We start from the raw sequence: 26,071 nt of genomic DNA on the forward strand, positions 1-26,071 counted from the left end.
ATGACAAATTCTGACTGCTAAGAAATACAAATACCTTTGTATCTTCATCAAAATCATTTCACTTCTCCACAGCTATGAGCTTTTTGATGGTCAAAATGTATATTTTTAAAAGATTCTAATTCCAGGATGCCTAATAAGAGATGTTTTATATCCAACTAAATACTTTCTCCAATATGGGGAAGTATTAATTCTGCATTATGTTTATGGTTCTAAAGTACTCTAGATAATTTTTTGGTAATATGCTAGAAGGCTTTTGCTATACAATATGCTATGGGATCTTCAGTTTTCTTTTTTCCTTCATGGTAAAAAATTGATGAAATGCTCAGACAAAGCACATTTTCTTTAGTAAGAGAAAAATATTCTCATTAATGAGAATGGATGTCACTGAGATGTATGTCCCATAACACTCTGAGGGTCTGTGGCTTCAAATCTCTATGTGCTTTATGTTCCACGTGTCCAAAAATGGTGGAAGCAGTCATATTGCAAAAATAAATTTCTACATGAGTGAATAAATACTCCTGCAGGATTTTACTGTTTAGAAAAGGGTAATGAAATCCATTCCTCTGTGTAGACAGGTAACAATAGTGGACAAATTACTTGACTATTGCTGAAAATTGTATTAAATAATTTCAGAGTCCATTTATATAGGACTATTAAATTTTCAAAAAAGGACAGTTTAAGAAGGACAGCATTTACAAAGCAATGAGCAGCTACTCACATCTTATTGGACTGCCTGGTTCTGTGTTAAATTAGGACCATGGTAAACACTTGGATTTTCATCTTTAAAGCATTTGATGACGAGTGCAGAATTCTGATAGATAAAAATATTGCCATTATTTGGTTCTGTAAATTCAGCCATGCTTACAGTGATATTCTGGTGTGTCCTTGGAGAAATCTGTCAGAGTAGATGCCTGTAAGACTATCATGATTTCACTTTTACAGTGTTTTGTTATTATTTTGCTCTCCCTGCTGTTTGAAAGATGGACAGTTCAGCATGGAGCTGAGGGATTTTAGTGAAACCAGGCGTAGTCTTGCTCTGCACATGTGGTGTCCAGAGAAGACATTTTCATACACAATTATGTTGTGATATTTTAAGTTTAGGTAAGTGATCCTTTTGTATTAAATCACCTTTAGCTAAGGCAACAAGCCAAAAGAAATTAAGATAACTCCTACAGAAAGTCCTAGCAAAAACCCCCTAGGATTTTTGCCAAACTTTTAAAGTGTGTTTTTCTATTACTTTAAAAAGCAAAGCAAAACAAAAAAAACCTGATAACCTCCCTACCCACCCACACCAAGAAACTAAGATTTTGAAAAACAATCTCAACAACATATTTGGAAGTAGTTGAAATGTGCTAGGTGTTTTCCAGTAATAAAAAAAGATACAAGTGATCATTTGTTACTGCAGAACACAAGTGTGGGCGGGGATCCCTGTGTGACTTGAGAGGATTTGTTTTTCTGGCCTGGCTTCTTTTATTTTGATTAGCTCAAATTGATTATTTTAACTGAAATCCAATTGAAGCCCCAGTCCAACGAGTTCAAAGTGCTTGATGCAACACTTCCTACGTTATGAAGCCCTTAATTTCTATTCTATGTATATTATATATAATTACCCAGAGTCATAGTGAAGATGACCCAAGAGATGTTCTTCCTACAGGGCTATTAGTTTTCTTTTTTTTTTTTTTTATTATCTGTTGAAGCAGTTTTGGTATTTTTTAAGTTGTCATAAAGGCAATTTTTTTTTCTTTCTGAAAATTTGGGCCCATACATTTGCTGATGGAATTTAGACCCCTTCTTTTTTTATTTTAAAAGCCCCACAAACAAGAAAGGAAGACTGCAAAATAAGCAATGGTTTGGCAGATGACTTAGAGACGCAGGCACCACTGTGTCAGTGGCCACTTCACCTCTGGGAGCACCCAGGATTGAGTGTCTGGTTGGTCTCCATCTGCAGACTGCACTTATTCCATACCAGGGCAACTTTTCAGGGTGTGATTTCTTTCATTTTTCATTCTTATCTGCACATGCTTTTCTCAAAGGCTGTAGGTTTTGCTCATGTGGCCATTGCAGTCAGCTATTAGGCATATATAAAATTTGTGTTAATTGGTGTTTAGACACTTTTAAATGAATATGGGAGGAAAACTTAATTAGTAAGTCCACAATTTTAAAGAATGAAAGCTTTCTGGAAATATATTCTGTTTTGATTTTTGTTTGTTGTATTTCCCCTCAATAGCCATACGTCTTCATGAGAGTAACTTGCAAGATTTTTATTTCAGTAATTTTGCTGACTTTCTTTATTGCTTCCTATAGAGAAATGTGGAACGTCCACTTCCAATATGAGACCAGTGTATCCTTCAAAAACCTTTCCCAACCATTACTCCATTGTCACAGTAAGAATTCTTATATTATATAGAATATGTATATTATATGTTTCCACTACTGTTCATTATCAAGTTTTCTCCAAGGGACTAGTATATTCTGATGCATTATTAAAATAATTTGATTTTCCTTTAGAATAGGAAAACCATATATTATATTAACGAAATTTAGGTTAACAGCTATTACATAACACTACAGTTGAGTGGCCAGATCTAATGTAAGTAATTCCAGTTCTTCCAAGAGTAGCTGTGAAAAATCCCATGTAGCCAAAAGTTCACATCACTTTACAACTACTCATTTGTGTAAATATTTCCAGTAAATTGTAGTTTCCTCTCTTGGAGTGGGAGCAACCTCACTGCTTTAAGTTGCCAACCTTATTCCACTTCATTAAGGTAACCTGGCATGATGAAAAGAAGGGTATGAAATGAGAGGAAAGATTTGAGTATCATGCTGATATTGGCTCTGTGTAATGGACTGTACCCAAGCCTGCATAGAAATGTCACAAAGCTGATCTTGTAGATTTGCCACTTCTTGCATGTAGGAGGAAAAAGAAAAATTGAAGTTTTTCAGCACAAATGTAGGGTTGGAGTCCAGGACATCCTTATTAGTTTCATCATGTTACAACAAATTCAATCAAATACTAGGATCAGCACTTTCTTATCTCCCCAGTTTGTCAAGACCTTTGGTGGGAGTACAAACTGAGAGATGAGATGCTGAATTGTGTAATCCTCACAAATCTCCATGACTGAATACAAAACTATGAGGCATTAATCATGCCCAGCAGCCATGTGAGGTGTACAGTAGAGAACTTTATCTCAACTCCTCATTCTGGTGAAAGATAGCAAGGTGCTAATGGTGGTGGTATTTTACCCTTTATAAATTTAAAAAGGAGTTAGTCTGCTTAAAGACAGAGCACAAAGTCTGCAAAAACTACCAAAGACCTGGTGCCTGCACTTCTTTGACTGCTCATGTAATGATTTTCTAGAGCTAGAACTTTTGCTCATGTGGTGGAGGTCTAGCATAGGTAATTGCTTTATCTTTGGTACCAAAGATACAACAAATGTGTGAACTCCAACAGTGTCTTTCAGTTTGATCCCAGAGGACAGTGTCTAATTTTAAAAAAAAATCTCACTGGGAAGCAAATGAGAGTTGGAAGGTAGTGCTTGGAAGCAATGAGGGATGATGCTGCTGAATTTGGGTCCTGACCTGCTGGTGGAGTAGAAGTCACCAGCAGAGTGACTGTTCAATGGATGTATTTGTCTAAAGGACATGTTTGAGTAGCTGTTAGGTTCTTTTTCTTTACAGCATTGCAACAAGGCATACTCTCAATTGCAGGGGCTGTATCCTGAATCTCATGGCATAATTGATAACAAGATGTATGACCCCAAAAGAAATGCATTCTTCACCCTTAAAAGTAAGGAGAAGTTTAATCCACAGTGGTACCAAGGCCAGCCTGTAAGTATTAATACCCTTCTGAGGATGTACATCACCCTGTTATGTTACTTGGTATATCTTGGAGGATGTGAAAGGGTGCAGAGGGTAATTCTAAGTCAGCCAAGAAGCATTACTCTGCACCACTAGGAATTACCATACCAAGCTGCAAAATAGCCTGCAACAGGCTTTGTTGAACTTAAATGGAATTTTCCCCAGGGAGAATGCAGGCTTAAAATAGATACCAGATTTCTGTCTGTTTTTAACATGAGTGGGCTTGCAGTTGACTTCTGTGAGAAAATCAGCAGACCAGCAAGTCTGAGTAATAAGAAGCACTAATAAAGGTTTATGGTCTGCTTAAATTACTTCTAAGCCTAAAGGTGTGGTTTTAAAAGAAATTGTATCAGCTCAATCACACACCTGTGGCAAAACTGATGAGATTGCCATGAAAATGAACTGGAATGGAAGAGTTTGAGTGAGCGCTAGCCTGAAGAACAGCAAGGAACCAGATGTAACTATTTAGTATGGGGAAGACTGGGCTTTTTTTTCTGTTTGTTTTTGTGGGATTTTTTAAAATGTTTATTTGGTTTTGTTTGGTTGGTTTTTTCCTTGAGAAAGAACACACAGGTGGAGAACTTGCATGCCACTGAGGATAGAGTGATGCATGAGTTAGGCATGAAACATTCAGAAGGCAATCTGTAAACCATGAGAGCGGCTGTAAAATCAAAATAACTGACCAAAACAGTTTCCATATGTCAGAGTGTGTGGGACAAAGGTCCTTGGAACATTCCCACCCCTTCTTGTGTCACTGGTGTTCAGCCATGGTTCTACCACTGCATTTCTACTGATGGCTCCTACCTCTGTCCTGGCTCTCTGTGGCGTTGCAGCAGCAGGGGTGAGAGTGCTTGCCACAAGGAATGAGCCTACAAGGTGTACCTGGGCTGCAGATAGCAATGACAGGCAAGATTGTGGAGTGCCCATGAGACTGTTAGTTTCTGATCTGAGGGTGAGAGCTGGTGAGGTGGCTGTGGTCCTGGTGGTCTCGGCTGGTTTGGCCACGGGCGCTAACGACGGCCAATGTTCTCCGGCAGATTTGGCTCACGGCCATGTACCAGGGGCTGAAAGCAGGGACCTTCTTCTGGCCTGGCTCTGATGTAGCAGTGAATGGAACCTTTCCAAACCTGTATGAAATATACAATGGGTATGTAAACGCCTCTGTCTTGGAGGAATATTTGATTGTAATGATTGCAGTGGGACAGATGCCAGAGAAAGTGTAATTTTTTTCCCCTACTTTTCTAAACAATTTTGTACAATGGGGAAAAATGGCTAGGATCCAATTAACTTGTTTCAGTATAATGTAGAGCCTTTGTTTAATTACCTTTTCATTCCTCAAGAAACATTGTAATGATAAGATGTGTAAAAATGAGCTCTAAGCACAACCAGCTTTGAAGCTCTTGTGCTTTACTCTTTCATTACAAAAACCTATTGTGGCTGGTGTAGAATATTTCAATCCAAAATTCTCATGTAGTGAATGGATCAGGCTTTGATGTAATACTGTCCATGAAAACTAAAGTTTGACTGTTGACTGTGGTAAGCTGTTCTGATTTAAAATTGTTTTCACTGCAGATTTTGAAAATGCACTCATATTTTGGTCAATGATTGCTCCTCATTGTAATTAAAAATTTTCTGCTAAATAAAAATGTTTATCACATTTAAAAATTTCAAATCTGAGCTAAGAAATCAGGCTTCTCATTTCTATTTTAGGATCATTTTCTCTTCCTACACCCTTCATATAGGATAGAATTTTTGATTCTTGGTTAGCTACCTATATTTTCTCCTAGGAACTGATGATGCATTGTTACTTGAACTTGTGTTAAACATTGAATACTTACTTTGTGGGTGCTTCATGTTGTTAAAGGACAATGTGCTTATTTTTGGTCTACTTCAGTAATTGATGCAGAGATCTATTTTGTAACATAGTATGAGAAACTTTCATTCAACTATTTGAATTTAAAATACCCAAGCCCACTCCTAAATCAGGACTTTTTCTAAGCATAAGATAGGAATAAAAGCCTGCACGTGACTTTGCACCTTGAGGCCAATTATTTGCTTTATATAATAAGCATAAGCACTACTGGGAGTATTATTCTATTCATATTGGGAATGATATTCAAGGGAGATTAACATCAGGCCATAAACTCCTGTAGAGTCACAGGCAATTAGCACAGACAAATTTGTGTCCTGCTGCAAAGCCTGTTCTGATTTTTTTTTTTGTTTTTCTGTCAAAGTACAGGGTTTTTTTGGTAATGTATGGCTAAAGATTTAGCTCTTGGAAATACATGATTGATTGTTGTTTTATTATTTTGATGCAGCTCAATCCCCTTTGAAGAAAGAGTGGTGACTGTCCTTCGCTGGCTGCAGCTACCTGAAGATGAAAGGTAGGTATTCATTTAGGAGTGTGAGTTCCTGTTTCAGTGCTATTGCCATGAATTACTTTGTAAAGTTTCTCCTTTAAATGATATCTTATGCTTTATTCTAACAATGTTAAAATATTATTTAGTGTAAATCTGTTTCTGTGACTGAAAACTTCTTAAAATAAGTTGCATCTCTCCATTTAATGTATTTTTCTCACTGAATGACAGTGTATTTTCCAATACTTAATCTCCATTGTTGAAATATAATCTCTTCAAACTGTCTCAACATGTATGTAAAATATTACATTTTTGGTACTGTTTGATATAGACCACACTTTTACACTCTGTATTTAGAAGAACCAGATTCCTCGGGCCATAAGTTTGGACCAGTAAGCAGTGGAGTAAGTAGTTTTGTAGTTCTATTTTTTCTTCCTTTTTTTTTTTTTTTTTAATCTGAAGCTTTGCTCTATAACTTCTACAGTTCATATTAGGTTAACTGAGATCATATGAAGTAGGCTTTTTTTAAGAAAAAAAAGATTGTGAATAGACAGTCCATCCATTATTAACATTGATAAAAAGCATGTAATAGCCTATTTAGTAACCTAATTTTAATTTTCTTTATTTAAATAACTTTTGCAGGGGAGGAGAATGGGGAAAGAAAATTTATATAATTTCAATTTAGCAAGAACAGAGGTCTGCATAACAATGTCCAACTTGTGGTGATAAAATATTCATGTTGCAATTGTCATACATTTTCCTCCGGTCTCTGTGCTAAGGTTAGGTGGATTTTGGCTTTATCTCCCTGCAGTTATAATTTATGCCTTCTCAGAAAGAGACAGCTGAAAGGAACATTGGCCCTATCACAGTCTGTGATTTATTATATAAGTAAGAAATCTTTGAGACTGCCACTGTCTTAAAAAGTACTGAATAGCTTTACTGCAGCTAAAAGTTTAACCAAAGTGAAAAATGCAAAGGAAAAAGTTCTTGGGAATTCAGGACCTTTGTAATATTCTCCCATCTTGAACAGTCAGGTATTTAGCTTATGTGGTGACAAGAGTAAAAAAACTCTTGCTAATTCCTCTTGAGCTGTGTAGGTGTTATTTGTGTAAGGAAGACATCATTGGAACTGCAGTATGGGGAACATGATTAAATTGGCTATCTTTTTCTTTATTTAATAAGTGGATTTAAAGTTCATCAGGATTTAAAGTACATCAGGAATGCTCTGGAGAGAGGCCCTGATGATTTGTATATATTGTTCTCTGCAGGAACTTCTCTTCTTTGTTGATACAAAGCAAGACAGCTTGTGCTGGTAGTTCAGTGAGGTGACAGAATTACTTCATTGGAAAATAAGTTTTTTTTAAACCTAACAAGTATTCAAAAGTAGCTCCAGTGCTGTACTTCTGCAAGTGATCTTGGGCACCAGACCCCTGATCACAAGCAGTGCCAGACTGGTAGTTCATTGTTTGGCTTTTTCAGTTTCTTTAAAGTAGTTTGGCTGGATATTAGGCTCAGAGCACAATTTCAAGGACAGTTTGCTCCAATTCCCAACAGGCATTTTGAGGAAGGGTATTGCAGGTTTGCCTTCCTCTATTCTATCCAGCACATCAGTATCTGCATCCTTGGTTGTGCCCAAGCACAATTCAACAAGCATCCTCAATTTCATACTTTAAAACCACCATCACTGGTTATAATCTGTGAGGTGTTTTTTTTTTTTTTTGTTCAATGCCTTCAGTTTGGGTTTTTTCCCCTTCTTTTTTAAGCATCTTCAACTGAAATAGCACATAAAATGCCTAGCTGTGTCATGGTGCAGTATGCAGAAAAAAAACTGAGCTATGGGCTGTGTAGTGTAGATATGGCCAGTCCTCTGTAGGGGGAGTTAATTCTGAACAGTGCAGGTGATATGCAGTCAGCAGGGTCTCATTTTTATTTAGATATATTTAATAGTATTTTTAACACTTTACTTTCCCATTTTTGTCCCGCAGGTCATTATGGCATTACAGAGAGTGGACCAAATAGTAGGGATGCTGATGGATGGTCTAAAGCAAATGAACTTGCATAAATGCCTGAACATTATTTTTATATCCGATCATGGTAAATTGATTTTCTAAAATATATCAGAACTTCGAAGACCTGTCTTTATAAAGTAATATTCTGAAATTGTACTTTGTTTCTGGCAAGGTTAACAAAGCACATAATACCTATAAAATATGTTTTATATTATCAAGATGATATGAAAGATAATCAGTGTGGGAGAGACTCAGACTATTTTATGAGGGGGTAGAGAAGTGGAGACATAGGGAGGAATTAAGTAAATTTCATATTTTATTTCAAATTCCTTTTGTGTGCATTACCAGATGATAAAATAAATAGAATTAAAAAAATTGAACAGTAAAAAAATAATTTCATTTTTTTCTTTCTTCTGTCTTTTAATTACACTGGACAGCAACAGTTTGCAAACTGCTGAGGAACTGAAAATACAAACCATATCTTTCTTTCCATTATCAGTTCCCATATATGTTGTTAGAAGGCTGTGAATATGAACTTTTGATATATTTTTCTAGCTTTTCTGTATTTCTGGAATTATTTCTGTATGTTATGTATTTAACTATTTTTTTCTACTTCTTTTCTTGACAAATGAAATATAAGCACACTGTCATGCAGCACAAAATTGACTTGCAAAACTCTTTGCCACAGGGAATTATGCAAGTCAAATATCTTTACAGGCTTAAAAGAATTATGACGTTAATGGAGGGTAACCCTGCCAGGAATTATTTAAAATAAAAGTTCAAATGCAATAAGCAACTCAAAGTCCCTTTGTCTTCTGAACACTGATAAAGAGCACTGGGAGGAAGTCCAGTAAATAATTCTGTGCTTATTGGGTATTTCTTTAGGTATGTACTGAATATTGTTAGGTAGGTTACTGGGCTAAATTGATATTTGGTCTGACCATTACTACTGTTCTTAGGCTCATAAGAGTTCTTTTCCCTTTAGGGAAGAAAGTTTGTCTATTTATTAGATTGGAGAAATTTTCTCAGCTGAGGAAATGGCTAATAGTGTTTTTCTGTGTTTGGTTTTTTATCCTCTATATGTGAGTATTGTGGTTTTCTTGGGTCAGATGCCTTGGGATTGCTGATAAAAAGACCAGAGAAATTACATTTCTGAGTTCTACAACTAAAGTTACATGTCTCCTTAGCTAGGTGACTCTATACTGATATTCCCATTTTAAAAGAAAATGTATTTCCTTTTTCAGGGATGGAAGTAGGGAGCTGCAGAAAAACAGCATATCTGGACAGCTATCTCGACAGTGTTCAAGATTTCACAGTTGTACCTGGCCCTGCAGCTCGCCTAAGACCTAATAATGTTCCAGATGAGTATTTCTCTTGTATGTAATTGCTAAACTAACTTTTGTTATTTGGTTATACATTTTTGTACTTTACAAATACAAACCTAGCATCCACATATTCCATTAGTAAACTTGAGTGAATTCCAGCTAGGGAGAACCTGGACAATGATGAAGAGGGCATACTGAGTAGTGTGCATTTGTGTTTTGAAAGACCATTTGACTTTCCAAGTCTGAAAGTATATTTGAATCTCACATTCAAACACACAAAAACATTTTATGTGCTGCCTCAGAGTTACCCACTGCAAATACCACCTGCCTTGTGAATGGCATTCCTTTGAATAAGATCAAAGACACAAGACAGCCCAAAATTCCTCCCTTCATGTCTTTCTTCATTTCCTAATTTATTAAGATTTATATAAATTTGCAATATTTCTGATTTAGAGAAATGTTAAATTGTTACTGTCATTGTTGAGTGCAGGAGCTTTCTTCATGTTTCATAGTATTTTTTGGGTGGATTGGGCTTTTGTTCTGTTGAGATTATTGTTCTCTGTGCCCTTTAAAACTTGCAGATGTCAACCTCAGTGACTTTAAGTCCTGTTTACTTCGCTGCTTGATGCTATTACAAACTGTTTTAAATGTTTACTTGGAGAACATGGGAGTCAAATGCAGTTTCAAGCTCTCCCTGGAGAAGTTCAGGAAGAAGAGCAGTACCACATGCTCTCCTTTGGACGTGTGCACTGTTATGATGAAGTAGCATAGCTGTCTTTGCAGCACTGCATGTGTCTGTGCAGGAATTATGAATGGTTCTCTTGCCAGGGCAATCCTTTAGGTACTTGAGTCAAGTATTGGCTATGAGAGTCAGGACAGAGTAACTGTGAAATGTAGAGAGCCTGTGCTACACAAAATGTCAAACCACATGATGTAATGGTCCCTTCTGGCTTCAGCCTAAGCATCTGAAACTTAGCCAGCTGGTGCTTGGCTTTCTTTCCAAGTATATTTGCTAGACAAAACTGCTGTCCTGGTAGTTGCATTTGTGTCTTTTATTTTTTTATTTTTTTAAATTTTAATATTAGCATATTAGTGAAGAAAAATTCACCTTGATTAATACAGCATTTATTTGCTTCTGAAAACTTACTGCTTGTTTTTCTAACTGTGGCTAATATAGTTTAACATATAAGTATGGTTAACTTTTAACTAATAAAATTAACTAAAGTTTAAGCTAATATAGTTTAAATTTAAAGCTGTAATTAAGTAATCAAGGAAAAGAGGTTGAACTAAAATTTTCTAAAAACAGCTTGATAGTTTAGGGATTATCTTGCTCTATATGTTCTTCAATCTGAAAAAAGAATTTCTTACAGGAATTTATTGAAACTTATCATTTGTACTACATGATGGGAATTCTTTCATTTTACATCTGATCTTTTTTGGCTTAGGTGACTAATACTTACATATGATTCTTCCAGTTAATTATGAAGGCATTGTCAGAAACCTCACGGTAAGTGTTGTCTTATCTGTTGCTCTAGATTAATTTCTGCTGCCACTTAGATTCATAGCATTAGCTGTTTGCTGGGCAACTTACAGTAGTCTGTACTTTGGTTCAGTGACAGGAAGAGGGGACATAATATTATACTACACCAGGGGAAGTTTAGGTTGGACATCTGGAAGAATTTTTTCTAGTTGGCAAGGTGATGTTCAGTCGTAGTTGTACTTGATGATCTCAGAGGTCTTTTCCAACCTAATTGATTCTATAAGTGACCTTTGGTTAACAGCAACAACAAAAGTAGTTCCACACAGGGGAAGGTGAAAATTGAATAAGGTGACACACAACTAATGGGTTGTGCATTAACTAAGGCTTTGTGTTTCTCTCTCTGTATTATGTTGCTTTTCCAACTGGAGAACTTGTGTATCTGGACCCTACTAGATGAGGGCCATGACAGTGTAAAGCTCAGCTCTATTGCCTGGACACACACAGGATATTTTTGCTCACACCTTTTTGATAAACAGCTTTGAGAGAGAAAATATTGACTTATTTTTTGTTGGGGGGGAGGGTCAGTTTTAGTTTAATGAATTTGGTTTTTTGCTCTGTCCATGGTTTCTGTTTTTCATTCCTGCACCATAATCTGTTTGCCTCCCATTTGTGCAAACACTGCTGTTAGTGAGAGCAATGCTGTTTGTATAGATGACTTCAGTATTTAAAAATTCCAATATTACAGTAGAGATTTTGTTTTGTGTGTATTTTTTTCCTTTCAAAAATCATTAATGGATCTTGATTTGTAAAAAAGTTTATTTGTCCTTGACTGATCAGTCTAAAAGCCCTACATGTCTGTTACCTTCTCTATTACAGAGCTGTAGACTTTTTGCACTGGACAGTTTCTTATCACTTGTGAAAGTATCATGATGTTCATATCTTAGTGTAATTCTTTATTAATTCTATGCAGTACCATTTGGTTCTATACAATTGTAGGCCATAAGAAAAAAAAAAAAAAAAAAGAGGCAAGTTTTGTCCATAATGCAATATTAAAATTATCTTCTAATAACTATTGAATCCAAAACCAGTCAGTATTTGTAATTTAAGTATTCATTCATATGTCTCAGATCTTATGACTCCAAACCTGGTGGAGTTACATTGTTCTTAGTGGAAATTGTTGCAGACCTATTGCAATTGATGTGCATTTTAAGAACTGTGCATGACATAAATGACACATTTCACCAAAATTTCCCTATGTTTCAATTCAAACATTTCAGTGCATAAAGCCAAACCAGCCTTTCAAGGCTTACATGAAGCAGCTGCTACCCAAGCGTTTCCATTATTCCTATAACGACCGGATCGAACCGCTGCACTTTTACTTAGACTCCCAATGGCAGCTTGCTCGGTAAGTTACAGTTACAACAAATAATTCCTTGTTTTCTCTTCCCAGTGCTTAGAGTTCAGTGGTGGCTGTTAGAGTGGGGTATTCTTGCCTGTCATAGCAAAGGGACATTCCAAAGGAGCAATATGTGTTTTTTTCCTGCAGGTTTTGCTGGCCTGGGGAGGCTTAATTCTAAACTGGCAGATATTTATATTCTCCCTGCTGGGTATGGAGGTAGTGGTAGGTTAGAAACTAAGATACTCTCATAAACTTGAGCACATTTTGCCATGCTGTAGGAATTTCCAAAGTGATCCATGAAAGCAGAGCATGTAAATAATTTCTGGGTTAAGTCAGTCTTGTCAGTCATTGAACTTACTGAGTCCATGGTAATTAATTTCCTCATGTGTTTTTGTTGGAGAGAATGAACAAAGAGATCCCGCATGTTTTGAGGAAAGAATTTGCAAGTCCCAGAACAGTGGTATCTGTTGTAATGGTATTAATTTTGAGCACTTCTGTGATACTTCAGGGCTTTCATAATGGAAGAGTTTTTCAGTGCACCTCTTCAATAAGTCCTATTGTATAACATGTGCAAATTGTAGACCTGTGCAAATTGTGCAAATCATGTTTGGGTTAATAGACCTGTGTGACGTGCAAATTGTGCAAATTGGGTTTGGGTTAACAGACCTGTGTGTTTACATCGTGTGTATGGACCTAGCACAGGTTGGATGTTTGCTTTAATTAGACTGTAAGATTCCTGTCTGAATGGTTTAAATTAGATTAGTGTTTTTATTAAAAAAATATTGAGAATATGCTTTCATAAAGTACTGTAAAGTTATTACCCTAATGACAGTGAGCTGAAAATCTGTTATCCTGAAATGAATTATTTTTTCATATGTCATGTGCTTTGACTTTAAATTATTCTGATGGACACATGAGAATTCCAAAGGCATAACATTTGTAAAGAAATTTACCATTCTGATTTTAAAGGCATTCTCTTCCCAAGCACTAAAGACTTCTCATTCCCTATGGACAATCCTCTAAGTAACTTTAAACAGAGGAGTAAATAGTACTTTATGCCAATATGATTTGAAAAATGTGAGTTATATAAACTGTGTATTTTTAATAGAAAACCACTTGAGATTAAAAGCTGCAAAGGTGGATTCCATGGCTCAGACAATCGCTTCCCCAATATGCAGGTGAGGTTTAAGCTTATGTTAGCTCTTACTTTTAGCTCCTTCTATTTCAAAATGCTGTATTTGCTGGCTGTTGAGTTTCCATTTTTTGTTTTTTAAAGATCTATGATATTATTCCATCTGCAGTTAAATCAAACATTTATAGGACTGATATTGTGGTGTTCTGGATAGCCCACACAAATAAGGAGAGCCTTGAACTTCTCTTTAATGAGAAATGGGAAGACATCATAGGGAAAAATGAAATCAAGATCCATAGTTTTGCCTCATTTGGGGAAGTCACTTAACCTATCTCGTCTGCCTTAGTTTCTGCTATCAATAAAATGAAAGCCAATATTCTTGATTTCAAAAAGCTGTTTTCAGGATTAAAATCCACAAACCATTGTGAAGTACTTGGATCTATTGCGGTGAATAAACACATATGTAAAGAGAAATCTGTGTGTTATGTGGACTTTATAGAGTCTTCTCATGAAGCTAGTTTTAAATAATTTTTTTTCTTAAAAACCTTTTTTTTAAATGTGTTGTACAATTAAATAGTGTCGGCATCAAACTGCTTTTTAAAAAAAGTCTTAATCTTGTATCAATTTACCCTTCCAAGCTTATAATTCCCTGATTTCACAATGGAAAACCTGTTGATAATGTTTCTAGTAATGGGCTGCAGTCAGCATGCCATGTGATGCTAAACATATTCCATCTTTCTCTGCTGCAGTTTGACTGCGCAGATTTTATTTAGTAGATAGACTCTATTGAAACTTTTTGCCACAATTAGGATTGTCCGTTCATAACACCCCTAACAAGCCTTAAAACAGATACAATTGATCCTTTTTGTGGCTAACATTATAGCAGCATAACAATGTTTCATATTTTGTAATTACTGAAAACAACAAACGAGGTAGCGTGTCCCTGCCTCATCTGGTTCAAATTAGTCTGGTTGAGTACGTTATTAGCCTGCACATTCTAGTATCAACAGTTGCAAAATAATGCCCTGTGTTATGCTTTAATCTCAAAGAAATGAGTTAGGAGTTGAGTTTTAGCCTGTTTTTGCCACCCAGCTATGAAATCTGAGACAACTGCATTGTTCATAAAGAGCTTGGAGATCTTACCCAGGTATGTGCTATACAATGTAGAACATCCATCACTCTTTCAGTATCTTGATCCTAGATTGCGTGCAATCTGTTTGTCTTCATTAAAAATAAGCTGTGTAACTGAGGATAAGTTTTAAAACAATGTTTTGGCAGCAGTTGAGCTTAAGCATTTGTTGCTCCTGCCTCTTTGTTCATGCAGCAAACTCTGCAGTATGCTGCTGCAAGATTTGTGTGGCTGCAGCGTCAAGTAGGTTGGGGAATTGAACCAGAAGGAAAAGGGCCAGCAGGAAAAAAAAAAAAAAAAAAAAAGGGAGGGTTTTTGAGCTGGCAGAATTCCTGGATCAGGTCCAGTACAGCTCGGGAAGTGGTGCAAGAAGAAAGAACAGCTGCAAACCAGGCATGGAAGCCCAGTCCTACCATTGCAATTAAAGCATTGCTACCAACAGATGTTTTTATAGTTAAAAGCTTCCAAATTGTTTACAAGATGTGATATGTGATGGTTACTTTGGATCAACATTTCCATTAAATCTTTTAAAGAGTTTAAGAAAATGCTTTTTCATTTCTTCAAAAGCACAGAAGAGCAAGGGATGTCATAAATGGCTAAAGGCAAGAAAGAGAAAGAATTTTGTTTCCTAACACTCTTCTACTGCTTTTAAAAATTATTCTTATGCATCTGCATTTTTTTAAAAGAGAACACATGCTTTTGACTTTATACATACTGTGTTGGTAAACTAAAAATGAAATTCTTGGAAGAAAATGTCCTCTGAGTATGAATTTAATTTTCATTTCAACTTGCCTTAAACAGAATTCCACTATACTTTTCTCTGTAAATCCTAGGCTATCTTTATTGGCTTTGGACCAGGATTCAAGTTTGGTACTCAAGTTGATCCATTTGAAAACATTGAAGTATATAATTTAATGTGTGGTAAGTACAGTGAATGGGGGTCAGTTTTGTTCAGTAAAATATAACATCTTTTGGGTATTGTAAATCCTCTAATAACAGATTGCAAAATGTCCTCAGAAACTCATCTTTAAGAGTTGCTGCTGACTTTCACAAATCAGCTGTTTGTTTTTCTGAGAAAGGGCCATCTCTAAATGACCAACAGCATTTTAGTATCTACTGGTCAGGCTACCTTGTATATCTCTTTTCCACCGGTCACACTGTGTATTCCTCTGGCTTTTCCAGAGCTGGTGCTCTGACTCACCACTACTAAAAATGGCTACTTCACAATCTCTCTACCATCATGAAGGGAAGCCTCCTTGCCCACCTCTTTCAAACACAATACTACTGTGATTCCTTATTCCTGTGTCCCTTCCTTCATTCTGTATATAATGCTTTCTCCAAAAGTCTGTCACTAGATCTACCACTTTCTGGTCATTTATTCCCCTTGAGGCCCTCACCTGTTTTCCATTATTTCCTGCCTATTTCCCTCTCTTGTTAGAACCTATACTGCTCCTGTGAGAAGAAGAGTATTACCAAAGAGTTTGATGCAGAAAATACTTAGGAGTATTGCAAATGCTCAACTGGTGTCTGCATTCAAGAGACTTGCCCAACCTTCAGTACCACACTGAACCCTAGCTAAGAACATGTGCAGTCCCTTTTAAAGAGATTACATTGCTTTTCTTTTTGGGTGAAAGTGAAGCTTTGACTCATCCATACCTGTAAGCACAATATAATCAGCTGTGTACTACAATCTTTCTCCTCCTGTTAATATCATTTGAATTCTTTCATAGATTTGCTTGGTTTGAAACCAGCCCCAAACAATGGAACTCATGGACGCCTAAACCATCTATTAAATCACCCTGTTTACACCCCCCACCATCCCAAAGAAACAAGTCGTCCTTCTGAATGTTCTGTGGTGGGAGAAAGAGCCTTTTCAGTGAGCCCTGGCTGCTCCTGCAGGACAGGGGTAAGCACTGAAATGGTTAAAGCTGTGGAGGCAGAAGACTGTGTTGTACTCAAAGAGTGAAACTTTGCATTCTCCAGATAGTTTTACAGTTCCTTACTATTGATTTCAAAATCAACTCTTGCTTCGGGTTAGTGAGTGCTAGCCTGTATTTGTGTATTAATTTTTTTACAGATTGCTTATGTTAAGTCACATTAATCTCTAAACAACCTGGAAAAACCCCACAGAAGCTTCATGGGGAAGGCATTCAGTTCTTGTTTGCTTCACTTAATTATGCTGAAATTTCAATTCTGTGAATATAGTGTTTGGGCTATGGTTTTCAAGCCTGTAGATTTGCTTGTGGCAGAACCAATTTGTTTCTGCAAATTTCCTGTAGCTCCTCTCATGTCAGTGAGTTCTGTGTATGCGTAACTTGCAAGACAGAAGTTACATTTAAGTGTGGTACTGACTCATAATGTGCTTTGTAGAATCTCACTGATTTTCCTTTATAATTATAGGGCTTGCCCATAACGGATTTTCATCAGCATTTAAATCTTACTGAAACAGAAGGTAAGAATTTCAGATAATAATATAAAATTTAAAAGCTAACAACAATAAAAAATATTAGTTATCAAACATTTTAGGTTTTTAAACTTCTGAGCAACTCTCAAGTAAATGATGTGAAAATTCTTTGAAATACTGGCTGGAACTATAGTCCTGCCTGGATAATTTGTGGATGCATCATCCCAGAAGTGTTAAAGGACAGGTTGGATGGGGTTTTGAATAACCTGGTCAAGTGAAAGATGTCCCTGCTCCTGACAGGGTAGTTGAAACTAGATGATCTTTTTGGTCTCTTACAGCCCATGCCATTCTATGATTCTCATGTTTTTGAATACAGCCCTGCTGAACCATTTGTTCTCAGGTCAATGTGTATCCTTAAACATGTGTCTTTATGGCATATGTGTTATCTGTTACTTTTGACTTTTCCAGCACTGGGGTAATGAGCATTCCAGAATGGGCAGCAAGAGTGTTGTATGGGGAAGCACCTGATAACAAATCAATGCAAATAATGATATCCTTAATGGCAGCATACTTTTAATGAGGCATAAGGAGTATTTTGCATGTTTGTTATGTGGTCTTGAGCTGTTAACTTCTTTTATTTATGCTTTATTTCCATTCATTGGACATACACATGCCATGTTTAAGCTGCAGTTTGAAAGGCTGTAGATGTGCTCATGAGTCATAAAACAAACAATTTTGAGCATTAAACAGGTAAAACAGCATGTAAATAATGAAAACTGTAAGTCAAAATGGAACCTAGATGTCATGAAGAAGATTAGGCTGTCAGATTAGGCTTGTCTTGTATGTGCGTGCGTGTTCATGAAACCTTGAGGGTTTTATGCAAATAAACTATATTTCACAACACCCTGCTATAGTTCACTATTATTAAGAACTGGACATAAAGGCCAGGCAGAGTTCAGTGTTTGCTTTTTAACCAAAGCTAATTCAAAGCTTCTGCTGATTTGTGTAGTTTGTCCTGAAACAAAGAGTGGATAGAACTTTCTTGAATCTTTTCCACTAATGACAGGTTGTCATTTAAAAACATGTCCCAGAACCCTTCTAAATTAAATCTTTCAGTATTTTAATGCTTATGAGAGCAACAAAATCAAATCCAGTTAGAATGATATGATGTGTTTTCCCCAAGGTGTGTGATGGGTTTTGTTGAAACAGACTCTAAGGATCTCTGAGGGCTTTGCTTAACCTGGCTTTGAAGAGACTTGACAAGGAGAGACACAATAACATACTTCAGTTCTCTTTTGTAGAAATAGGAACTTAAGGTCCTAAACCCACATTTTTGAAGCAGTAGGATTTTGTCTTGAATTATCAGTGAGACCTGGTATAGCACTGTCTTAACAGCAATAATTTCATTATGGATTGTGGTGATTAACAGCTAACTAGATATAAAAAGTATTTCACAGATGAAAGAATTCTAGCAACCAGCCTAGAAATTCCTTAAGACTATATGGATGTCATTAGTTACTTCAGTTTGCATGTTCTCTCTTTGATTGTTGTAACTTGACAGTCTGTAAGGACAAAAATTATAACTGCATTTTTACTTTTATGAAAAAAATATTGTTTTTCCCTCATGGATGGAGAAGTAACTGTCATAATCTTCACTTTTTTTTTTTTTTTTATGCTGTGGAAAAAACCCTGCACATAAAAAAAAACCCAAAACCCTGCTCAATTCCTTTCCCCATGTAATACATTTGCCTTGAAATTGTGTAATAATTTGCGGATGGTAGGGACCTATTTAATGGAAGATACTTTGACACCTTCTTTATAATTTTAGTCATGTAATGATTGCAAACACTTGAATTTTCAAAGGCAAAGCAGTGAGTCATTGCATAGTTGAAAATCTAATCCAGTATTTCACTGTATTGTTTATTTAGATCTCTGTATTTCCTAGTCTTTTAGATGCATTTTTACATACCACTATGTGGTTTCTACTGGAATAGTAATTTCAAATCACCAGAATTCATTTCTCTCCCATCTAAATGTTACATAAAAGCAGATCCTGCATTTTTAAATTGAAACACAAAGTCAATGAAGACTTTAAATTTGCAATTTATCTCCTGTTTCTAATGGCAAAAGGTTTGGTTCAAATACAAGTTTAATTTGTGCAGTATAAGTTTAAATGATTTCTTTATATTGGCTTCATCACTAATTTACTGCCATAGCATAGAAACTATACCTTTGATATAATCATGAATTTTTTTTGTCCCATTTCTGTGACTTCAGTTTGCTTGGCAATTGAAAATTAAGGCAGCCTTAGATATATAAAAGAGGACGGTACTTAACAACCAGTATTGATTGAAGAGCAATAAGCACTATTTCTGTTGCAGTTGTGAAGACAGAGGAACTTAACCTGCCCTACGGACGGCCCAGGGTTCTGCAGAAAAACCATAATTACTGCCTCCTTTACCATTACCGCTACGTGAGCGGGTACAGCAGGGACTACAGGATGTCTCTGTGGAGCGCCTACACTGTTGGCAAAGATGTAAGTATAAGAAGAAAGATTAGAAACAACCTTGAAGAGTAAAAATCTAGAGTGTCAGTTATTCCTGAAGGCTTCTTATATGTGCTGATGATATGAGAGTCACCATGGTGGTGGCATCATCATCATGAAAGGACTGGATTCGGTGCTAAGTGCCATAGTCTAGTTGACAAGGTGGTGATCAGTTAAAGGCTGGACTCAATTATCTTTGAGGTCTTTTTCCAGCTGAAATGGGTCTGTGATATTATCTAGCAGGACAACTAAGATAAACCACATAAGATATAAAGTAGAAATTTGTGTGAGGTTTGCTATGCTAATAAGGATTGAGTTTGACTATTCCATTTCTCAGGGTGAAACAGTTTTGCCTCCTGATTGTGCAGATCTAAGCTAGAAGTCCATTGCCATTGATGTAGAACCCCTAAGAGAACTACACTGGTATAGCTCTGCTGCTGCTGCAGTCTGCCAGTGCTGTCCTCAAAAACTGGCCTCACTATGGGTTCCATAGTCTTAAAGCTATTTGTCATGTGGCAGGATCCTTTTGAAAAAGTAATCTCAGGACCATCTTGAGCTGTTCATGTCCTGATATGATCCTTCTGTCAGAATATAATCCTGTTTGGAGAAAAAAAGAGGTCAGTGAAAATAAAGCAAGTCTTTGTGGTCCTGAACCCTATGCTTAACATACACCTGTTCAGTGTAGAGCACTGATCTGAAGAATAAGAGTTTTTTCAAGTTGGCCTTTCCCATTCAGAGCAACTCTAGAAGACAGATCATGCTTAAAAGAAATTAGGATAGTAGAGAATGCTTTTTAATTTGATTATCTGGAATCGTAGATTTTAAATAATGACTGTTACAGTTAAAATTAGCTAAACTCTGGTAAGATTTACTTGATCCTAAATATTTTGGGTATAGTGGCATCAAACTACCAGTTACTCTCACAAGTGGCCCACACATCTATCTGTGAATTATGTGAGTTTGTCTATCTGTCAGTAAATCAGGTTGTCTTTAATGGGCACCTCTAGATTCTCTTTTAGATGTTATAAATTACTAAAATGCTGCAGTTCTGTTCACTTTATTTCCAAGGTATATGAAGTGGCTTGTTTTCCACTGACAAAAGAGGAATAATTATTGCATCTTACTTCAGCTCTTCACACTCTTAAAGGCAGCTGCAGCTAAATATTTAGAGTTCTGCAGTCCCTCATACTGAGAGAATTGTTTTAAGTCAGTTACCACAATTATACTTTCTTCTTGTTCAACAGGACAAATGGATTTCTTCTACAGGAGCTGTCTCCAGCTGTTTACACAAAGATGTTCGTATTTCACAGAATCATAACCAGACTTGTTTGTTTTACAACAACCATCCTCGCTTAACTTATGGATTTCTTGCTCCTCCAGGTAAGTACTTTGTCTTCATTGTGTATCATATCTGATTTACATGATTTGTAATGTAGCAGGTGTAGTCTTTTGTAGGTGTTCTTGATACCTAATCAGAATATTAAGCAGTAGTTGCTGAATTGTTGCAGTTCACTTCAGCATATGAGAATGGAAAACATTTTAGATGCTTCAGCAGTAGGTGGGTTGTACAAAGTCACTTAGTACTTCCCAGAAGTTTTGACACTTATGTTTCTGATGTTACATTTCACAGAAGAAGCTAGGGGTAGACATGGAAGCCCAGAAAGGTGGTAAATTGCAAATTCACTTTGTATATATGGATAAATTGTTTGTGAAATGTTGCTGATCCAATATGGAAGTATTTTTATTGACTCTACTGCACTGAATACCAAGTAGCAGATTATTTAACCATCCACATCAAATGCAGTTCACAAAGTTTCAACAGAATCCTACCTTTATGCCTAGATTCTGCAGTCAGGGACGGTTGGCCTGACACTCATTAATTTTATTTCTTTCCCCACAATTCAGAAGCCTGTTTTGTTATTTTTAAATCTCATGAAATTTGCCAGCTGTATGTCTGACAAGTGCAATTGCAGCAGCTACTAAGATTATTTATTTTAGATGGAGTCTGGCAGATACTGAACTCAGCACTTACACCCACATCAGTTTTGGAAAATAAAATTAAGTCACCTCCATTTCAATGTTATTACACTGATCACTAAAAGCACGAAAATGTAAGTTTAAAGTAACAAATCCATGTAATTAATTTGCCCATTTTTTTTGTTTCAGATTTTATGACAGATGCAAGGAAACCTCACTATGATGCCTTGCTTACCAGCAACATTGTGCCAATGTATCCTGCATTTAAAGGTATTTTATTTGTATGCCTATTTTATGTCCATAGTTAGATGGAAGGCTGCTGGTATTGTGCTTGCTTCCAAATCAAGCAAATGACCCCTGGTTCCTGGGAGAGGGAACATGAGATGGTTGACTGAGAGAAAATAAGCATATTCCTCATGGAAAAAAAGGATAACTGTGATGCAGCCTTGTTTTGTAATGGAATACTGTTCAATTATTAATTATAATATAAAATATTATATAGAATTAGATATGTCAGGACGTGGTACAGTTAATACTACTGCCCAGTTGAATGCAACCTTTAACAACCATAAACACCTGTAGGATTTGTTCTTTTCTGAGTTTATGTCTGTCTTTTCTCCACCAAATACTCTACAGAGTTGTATTAGCAGCTTCTATTGTGAAGATTGTATCCTGATTCCATTACTGTGTTTCAGTGTTATGGAACTACTTCCACCAACACCTGCTACCTGAATATGCTGCAGCCAGGAATGGTGTCAATGTAGTCAGTGGTCCTGTGTTTGATTATGACTCTGATGGCCTCTATGATACCCCAGAAAAGTTGAAAAGGTGAGAACCTTTCACATTCTAATCCTTTGTTTCCTTCCTCCAATACTGGTCTGTTAGTAATTGTTCTCCTTCTTCAAAAAGACATGCAAAAAATCCTAAGCAGAAAAGTAAGTTCAGAAAGAAGCAACAAGCACTGAGAGAAAAATGCACCTTCAAAATGTGTCATCCTAAACCTGAAGGTGGAGTATAAGAGAAGCTGTTGCATGTGGGATGATGTCTGCCAGCCTGAAAACTTAGGACTTTGCCTTTGCCTCTAGGAGAGAGCAAGGCAAGGGCTTATCCCTGGAGGCATGGTTGATATTTCCTGAGCTGGCAGTGTTCTACTACTGTGGGTTACTCTAGTTAGCAAAATTGGGTCAAGCTAGCAGGCAGAGAGGTTCCTGGACTCAGGCTGAACTCTCCATCTCCTTTGGAGTTTTACACATTTTTATGTCAAATCAATTTGTTATACCTCATCAAACTTGTTACTTAAATCAGCCTACAAGCCAAACTTGATTTTCAAAAATAGTAATCTGGAATTTTCCTTCCAGACCTAAGCTTTCTTTGGACAAAACACGTGAATTGATAAAATTGAATATAGCTGAATGTTGTCATTTGGTTTTCGTGCAAGTATGATTCAGTGGATTTACAGAAAGATGTTTTGTATTTCAGATACCCTGGTAATTCAGAAGTTCTAGTTCCTACTCACTTCTTCATTGTGCTGACTAGCTGTAAAAATACTTCTGAAACTCCCCTGGAGTGTGAAGGGTCTCTAGATGCCTTGTCTTTCATTGTACCTCACAGAGAAGACAACACTGAAAGCTGTGCAGTAAGTAGTCTATCTGGCCCCCACAAACATTTGAAGTCAGGCTGGAGCTTGTTTTGTAGGATATCAGTAATTAACTGGTTAAAGCCTGTAAAAATGGTACAGTCTACATGCTCATCCTGAGAGAGAAAACAATATTTTTTCCAAATGGAATTATGTCAAAGTCTGTGAATACGATCAAGTAGGAAAATAGGTCTGTTCAAAGAGCAAAACTTGGAACTAGCAGAGTGGAGTCAGAGTATGCAGATAACATCAATGTGATACATACACAGACTTCTGTAATGCAACTATTAAGTCAGCAGCTGAGAAGGATGGAGAGATTCTAAGAGGAGTCACCCACAGGTAAAGGTCAGTGCTAAGGCCAAATGCGTTCCCAGGAGAAGACACAGATCTTCCTGAAGAGCACTGGTTGCTTCTAGTTCTTGCTTTGGCATTGTGGTAAGAACACACATAACTGCACTCCATATACATCAGGAAAAAAGTGTGGGAAGTGTGTAGATCAATCCTGCAGCAAAGAATACAGTCAGACATAGGTCTCAGAAATATTTTTATCATCCTGATGGTAGATAGATTCTGGACCTAACTTGCCATTCCCCATTTTCACCAACTGGTGCACCTACAGGTTTTGTATACATGAGGAGGTAACAGCAATAACTAAATTCAGAGAAGCTTCTAACTATGTATAATCCTGCACACTCCATTTGTTAGCTGCTTCCCAACAGTTATTGATTTATGTCTTTATAAAACATCAAAATGTCTTTTTTTAGCAGATTGAATGCATCTCAGGAGAAGAAAAAGATTTTATAACACTTTTTTTTTTCATTTGTCAACAGGATGGCAAGTCTGAGTCCATGTGGGTTGAAGAGAGAATGAGGTTTCATACAGCTCGGATCAGAGATATAGAATTACTTACTGGACTCAGCTTCTATCAAGACAGAAAACAGCCAATATCTGACATTTTACAGTTAAAAACATATTTACCAACTTTTGAGACAGTCTAATTTTTCCTATGGAATGTTGTTATTCATGTCACAACTGATTTGTAAATAGACTTTTTTTAATTAATGAAACCTTTTTAAAAAAAAATAAGCTGGAACTTTTATTGAGAACTCTTGACCAAAATGCCAGTAGAGAGGAGAGTGGGTGCCATATTTGTATCTCAGGGACTCCTGATGGACTATGCTTGTGACACAGGATGGCAGCACCTGTCATTCCCACTGGGATGTGCTAGAACCATGTCCATTATTATGTTAACATCATTTGGTCATCATAGTCTGAGACACGAACACAAATGTTATCTTTGATATGCACTGGAGAGGGAGAATTTTATAAAGCGTGGTTTAGAATCAGTATTCTACTTTAAAAATGCAGACAATTCTCAAATACAGTTCTGGGAATGAACTACATTCTTGGTGATCATTGAAATCTAAACACCAGCACTCTTCTCACTCCAGTTTTCCTTGAAGTGTGAATTGCACTCTGAGCTTTGGGTGTCATATAACAATGCAGTGTTATGGTGCAAGAAGCTATGCTGGGGTCAGTAGGATTGGCAGCTGAGCCTTCCAGCACGTGGAAGAGATGCCTGGCTGCAGGAGTTTCATGGATTGGGAAGCCTTGGCATGTTGCTGCCCTCTGATGGCTCCAACACCAATGGAGGATTAGATGCACAGTTTGTATGTTGTACCTCCTCTGAACGGGTGAGCATAGGATGCATCAAGTCACCTGTGAATGAGAAGAAGCTTTGTCAGGAATACATCTGAGCTCCCAGAAGTAATTATCTTACTTCAAGTTAAACTTAGATTTGATGAAAATATTTTGCTTTATTGAAGTAAAGATGTGTTTGTCTGTTTGGTACATGTTTTTGTCAGCTGTGGTTTTGAAGTCCCATTTTTGAATGCAGATGCTGTCAGAGATGCAAATTCTGAAGAAGCATGTAATGACCTTTCCTGGAAGCTTTCAGGCTACACAAACAGCTGCTACAGACACTCAGGAGTGTAGGAACTCCCTCCTTTTCCAGTACACATATTATCACCTTTGCAATTCTCCCACTCTCTAAAGCTGATGACCCAAAATTGGCTCTGTTATGTATCAAATTCGGCATAGCCAATTTAACATGTATGGTCTTCTCATTTAAAAAGGAGAAAACACGTCACGCACAAGTATGTCTGAATAATGAAGAGCCTGTAACTGAGCAGAGAGGCATTTGACCTTATAGCTTGGTCAGGGCACATTGAAGGCTGGATTCAGAGCCTGCTGAAGTCAGAGGAAGCTTTTCCATTAACTTCAGTTTGAATGGGCTGAAGTTCTGGGACCATTTTTTTCTTTTAACAAAGTGTATTTTCTTGATCTTATGTTACGAGCATGAATTTTTTTTTCTCATGTAGTTTCACTGTGTGAAATCTAAATGTGTTGTAGCAACTTCACATTACAATAGGACTGTGACAGCATTATTCAGTGTAACTGCTTTGTAATGTTGCCTGTGACCAATAAACCCATCAGAAGAACTATGCTGTTTGTGACCCTTTCTGTACAAAGTGCTACCATCTGGTGCAGTTATAGATAACAATTTCACTTTTTTCAGGGAGGGATGTGTGTTGCTTCAGTCTTCGCTCCATGAATTGAAGATAATTTCTCCAACTATAAGATTAGTTGCACTTTTTATTAGGAGAGAAAGTTAGGAAGAAAGATGGTCAAGGCATTAAGGTTTTTTGGTTTTTGGGGGGTTTTTTTACAACTGGTACTGTCTCCTGAATACAAATAGATATGTTGACATCTGAAGGTGATGCCAGTTTCCATTAAGAGGGAGGGCCAGCCTAGCTACTG

The 26,071-nt window shown here is 36.8% G+C and overlaps 1 protein-coding gene across 1 annotated transcript in view; it reads left to right on the forward strand.

Annotated features, from left to right (window-relative positions):
* Window positions 1-25,768, forward strand: part of ENPP1 (ectonucleotide pyrophosphatase/phosphodiesterase 1) — a 51,865-nt gene extending 26,097 nt beyond the window's left edge. Inside the window, exons 7-25 of the mRNA XM_079325151.1 lie at window positions 2,305-2,384; window positions 3,709-3,828; window positions 4,896-5,005; window positions 6,177-6,242; window positions 6,547-6,619; window positions 8,201-8,309; window positions 9,469-9,600; window positions 11,025-11,056; window positions 12,307-12,434; window positions 13,537-13,606; window positions 15,523-15,610; window positions 16,420-16,595; window positions 17,090-17,141; window positions 19,475-19,629; window positions 20,883-21,018; window positions 21,805-21,885; window positions 22,311-22,443; window positions 23,095-23,251; window positions 24,082-25,768. Of these exons, the coding sequence (XP_079181277.1) occupies window positions 2,305-2,384; window positions 3,709-3,828; window positions 4,896-5,005; window positions 6,177-6,242; window positions 6,547-6,619; window positions 8,201-8,309; window positions 9,469-9,600; window positions 11,025-11,056; window positions 12,307-12,434; window positions 13,537-13,606; window positions 15,523-15,610; window positions 16,420-16,595; window positions 17,090-17,141; window positions 19,475-19,629; window positions 20,883-21,018; window positions 21,805-21,885; window positions 22,311-22,443; window positions 23,095-23,251; window positions 24,082-24,249 (2,066 nt within the window). The 3' untranslated portion in view covers window positions 24,250-25,768. The remainder of the gene's footprint in view (window positions 1-2,304; window positions 2,385-3,708; window positions 3,829-4,895; window positions 5,006-6,176; window positions 6,243-6,546; window positions 6,620-8,200; window positions 8,310-9,468; window positions 9,601-11,024; window positions 11,057-12,306; window positions 12,435-13,536; window positions 13,607-15,522; window positions 15,611-16,419; window positions 16,596-17,089; window positions 17,142-19,474; window positions 19,630-20,882; window positions 21,019-21,804; window positions 21,886-22,310; window positions 22,444-23,094; window positions 23,252-24,081) is intronic.
* Window positions 25,769-26,071: the final 303 nt, after the last annotated feature.

Source organism: Erithacus rubecula (assembly GCF_903797595.1).
Source record: "Erithacus rubecula genome assembly, chromosome: 2".
In the NCBI taxonomy this organism is placed as follows: domain Eukaryota; kingdom Metazoa; phylum Chordata; class Aves; order Passeriformes; family Muscicapidae; genus Erithacus; species Erithacus rubecula.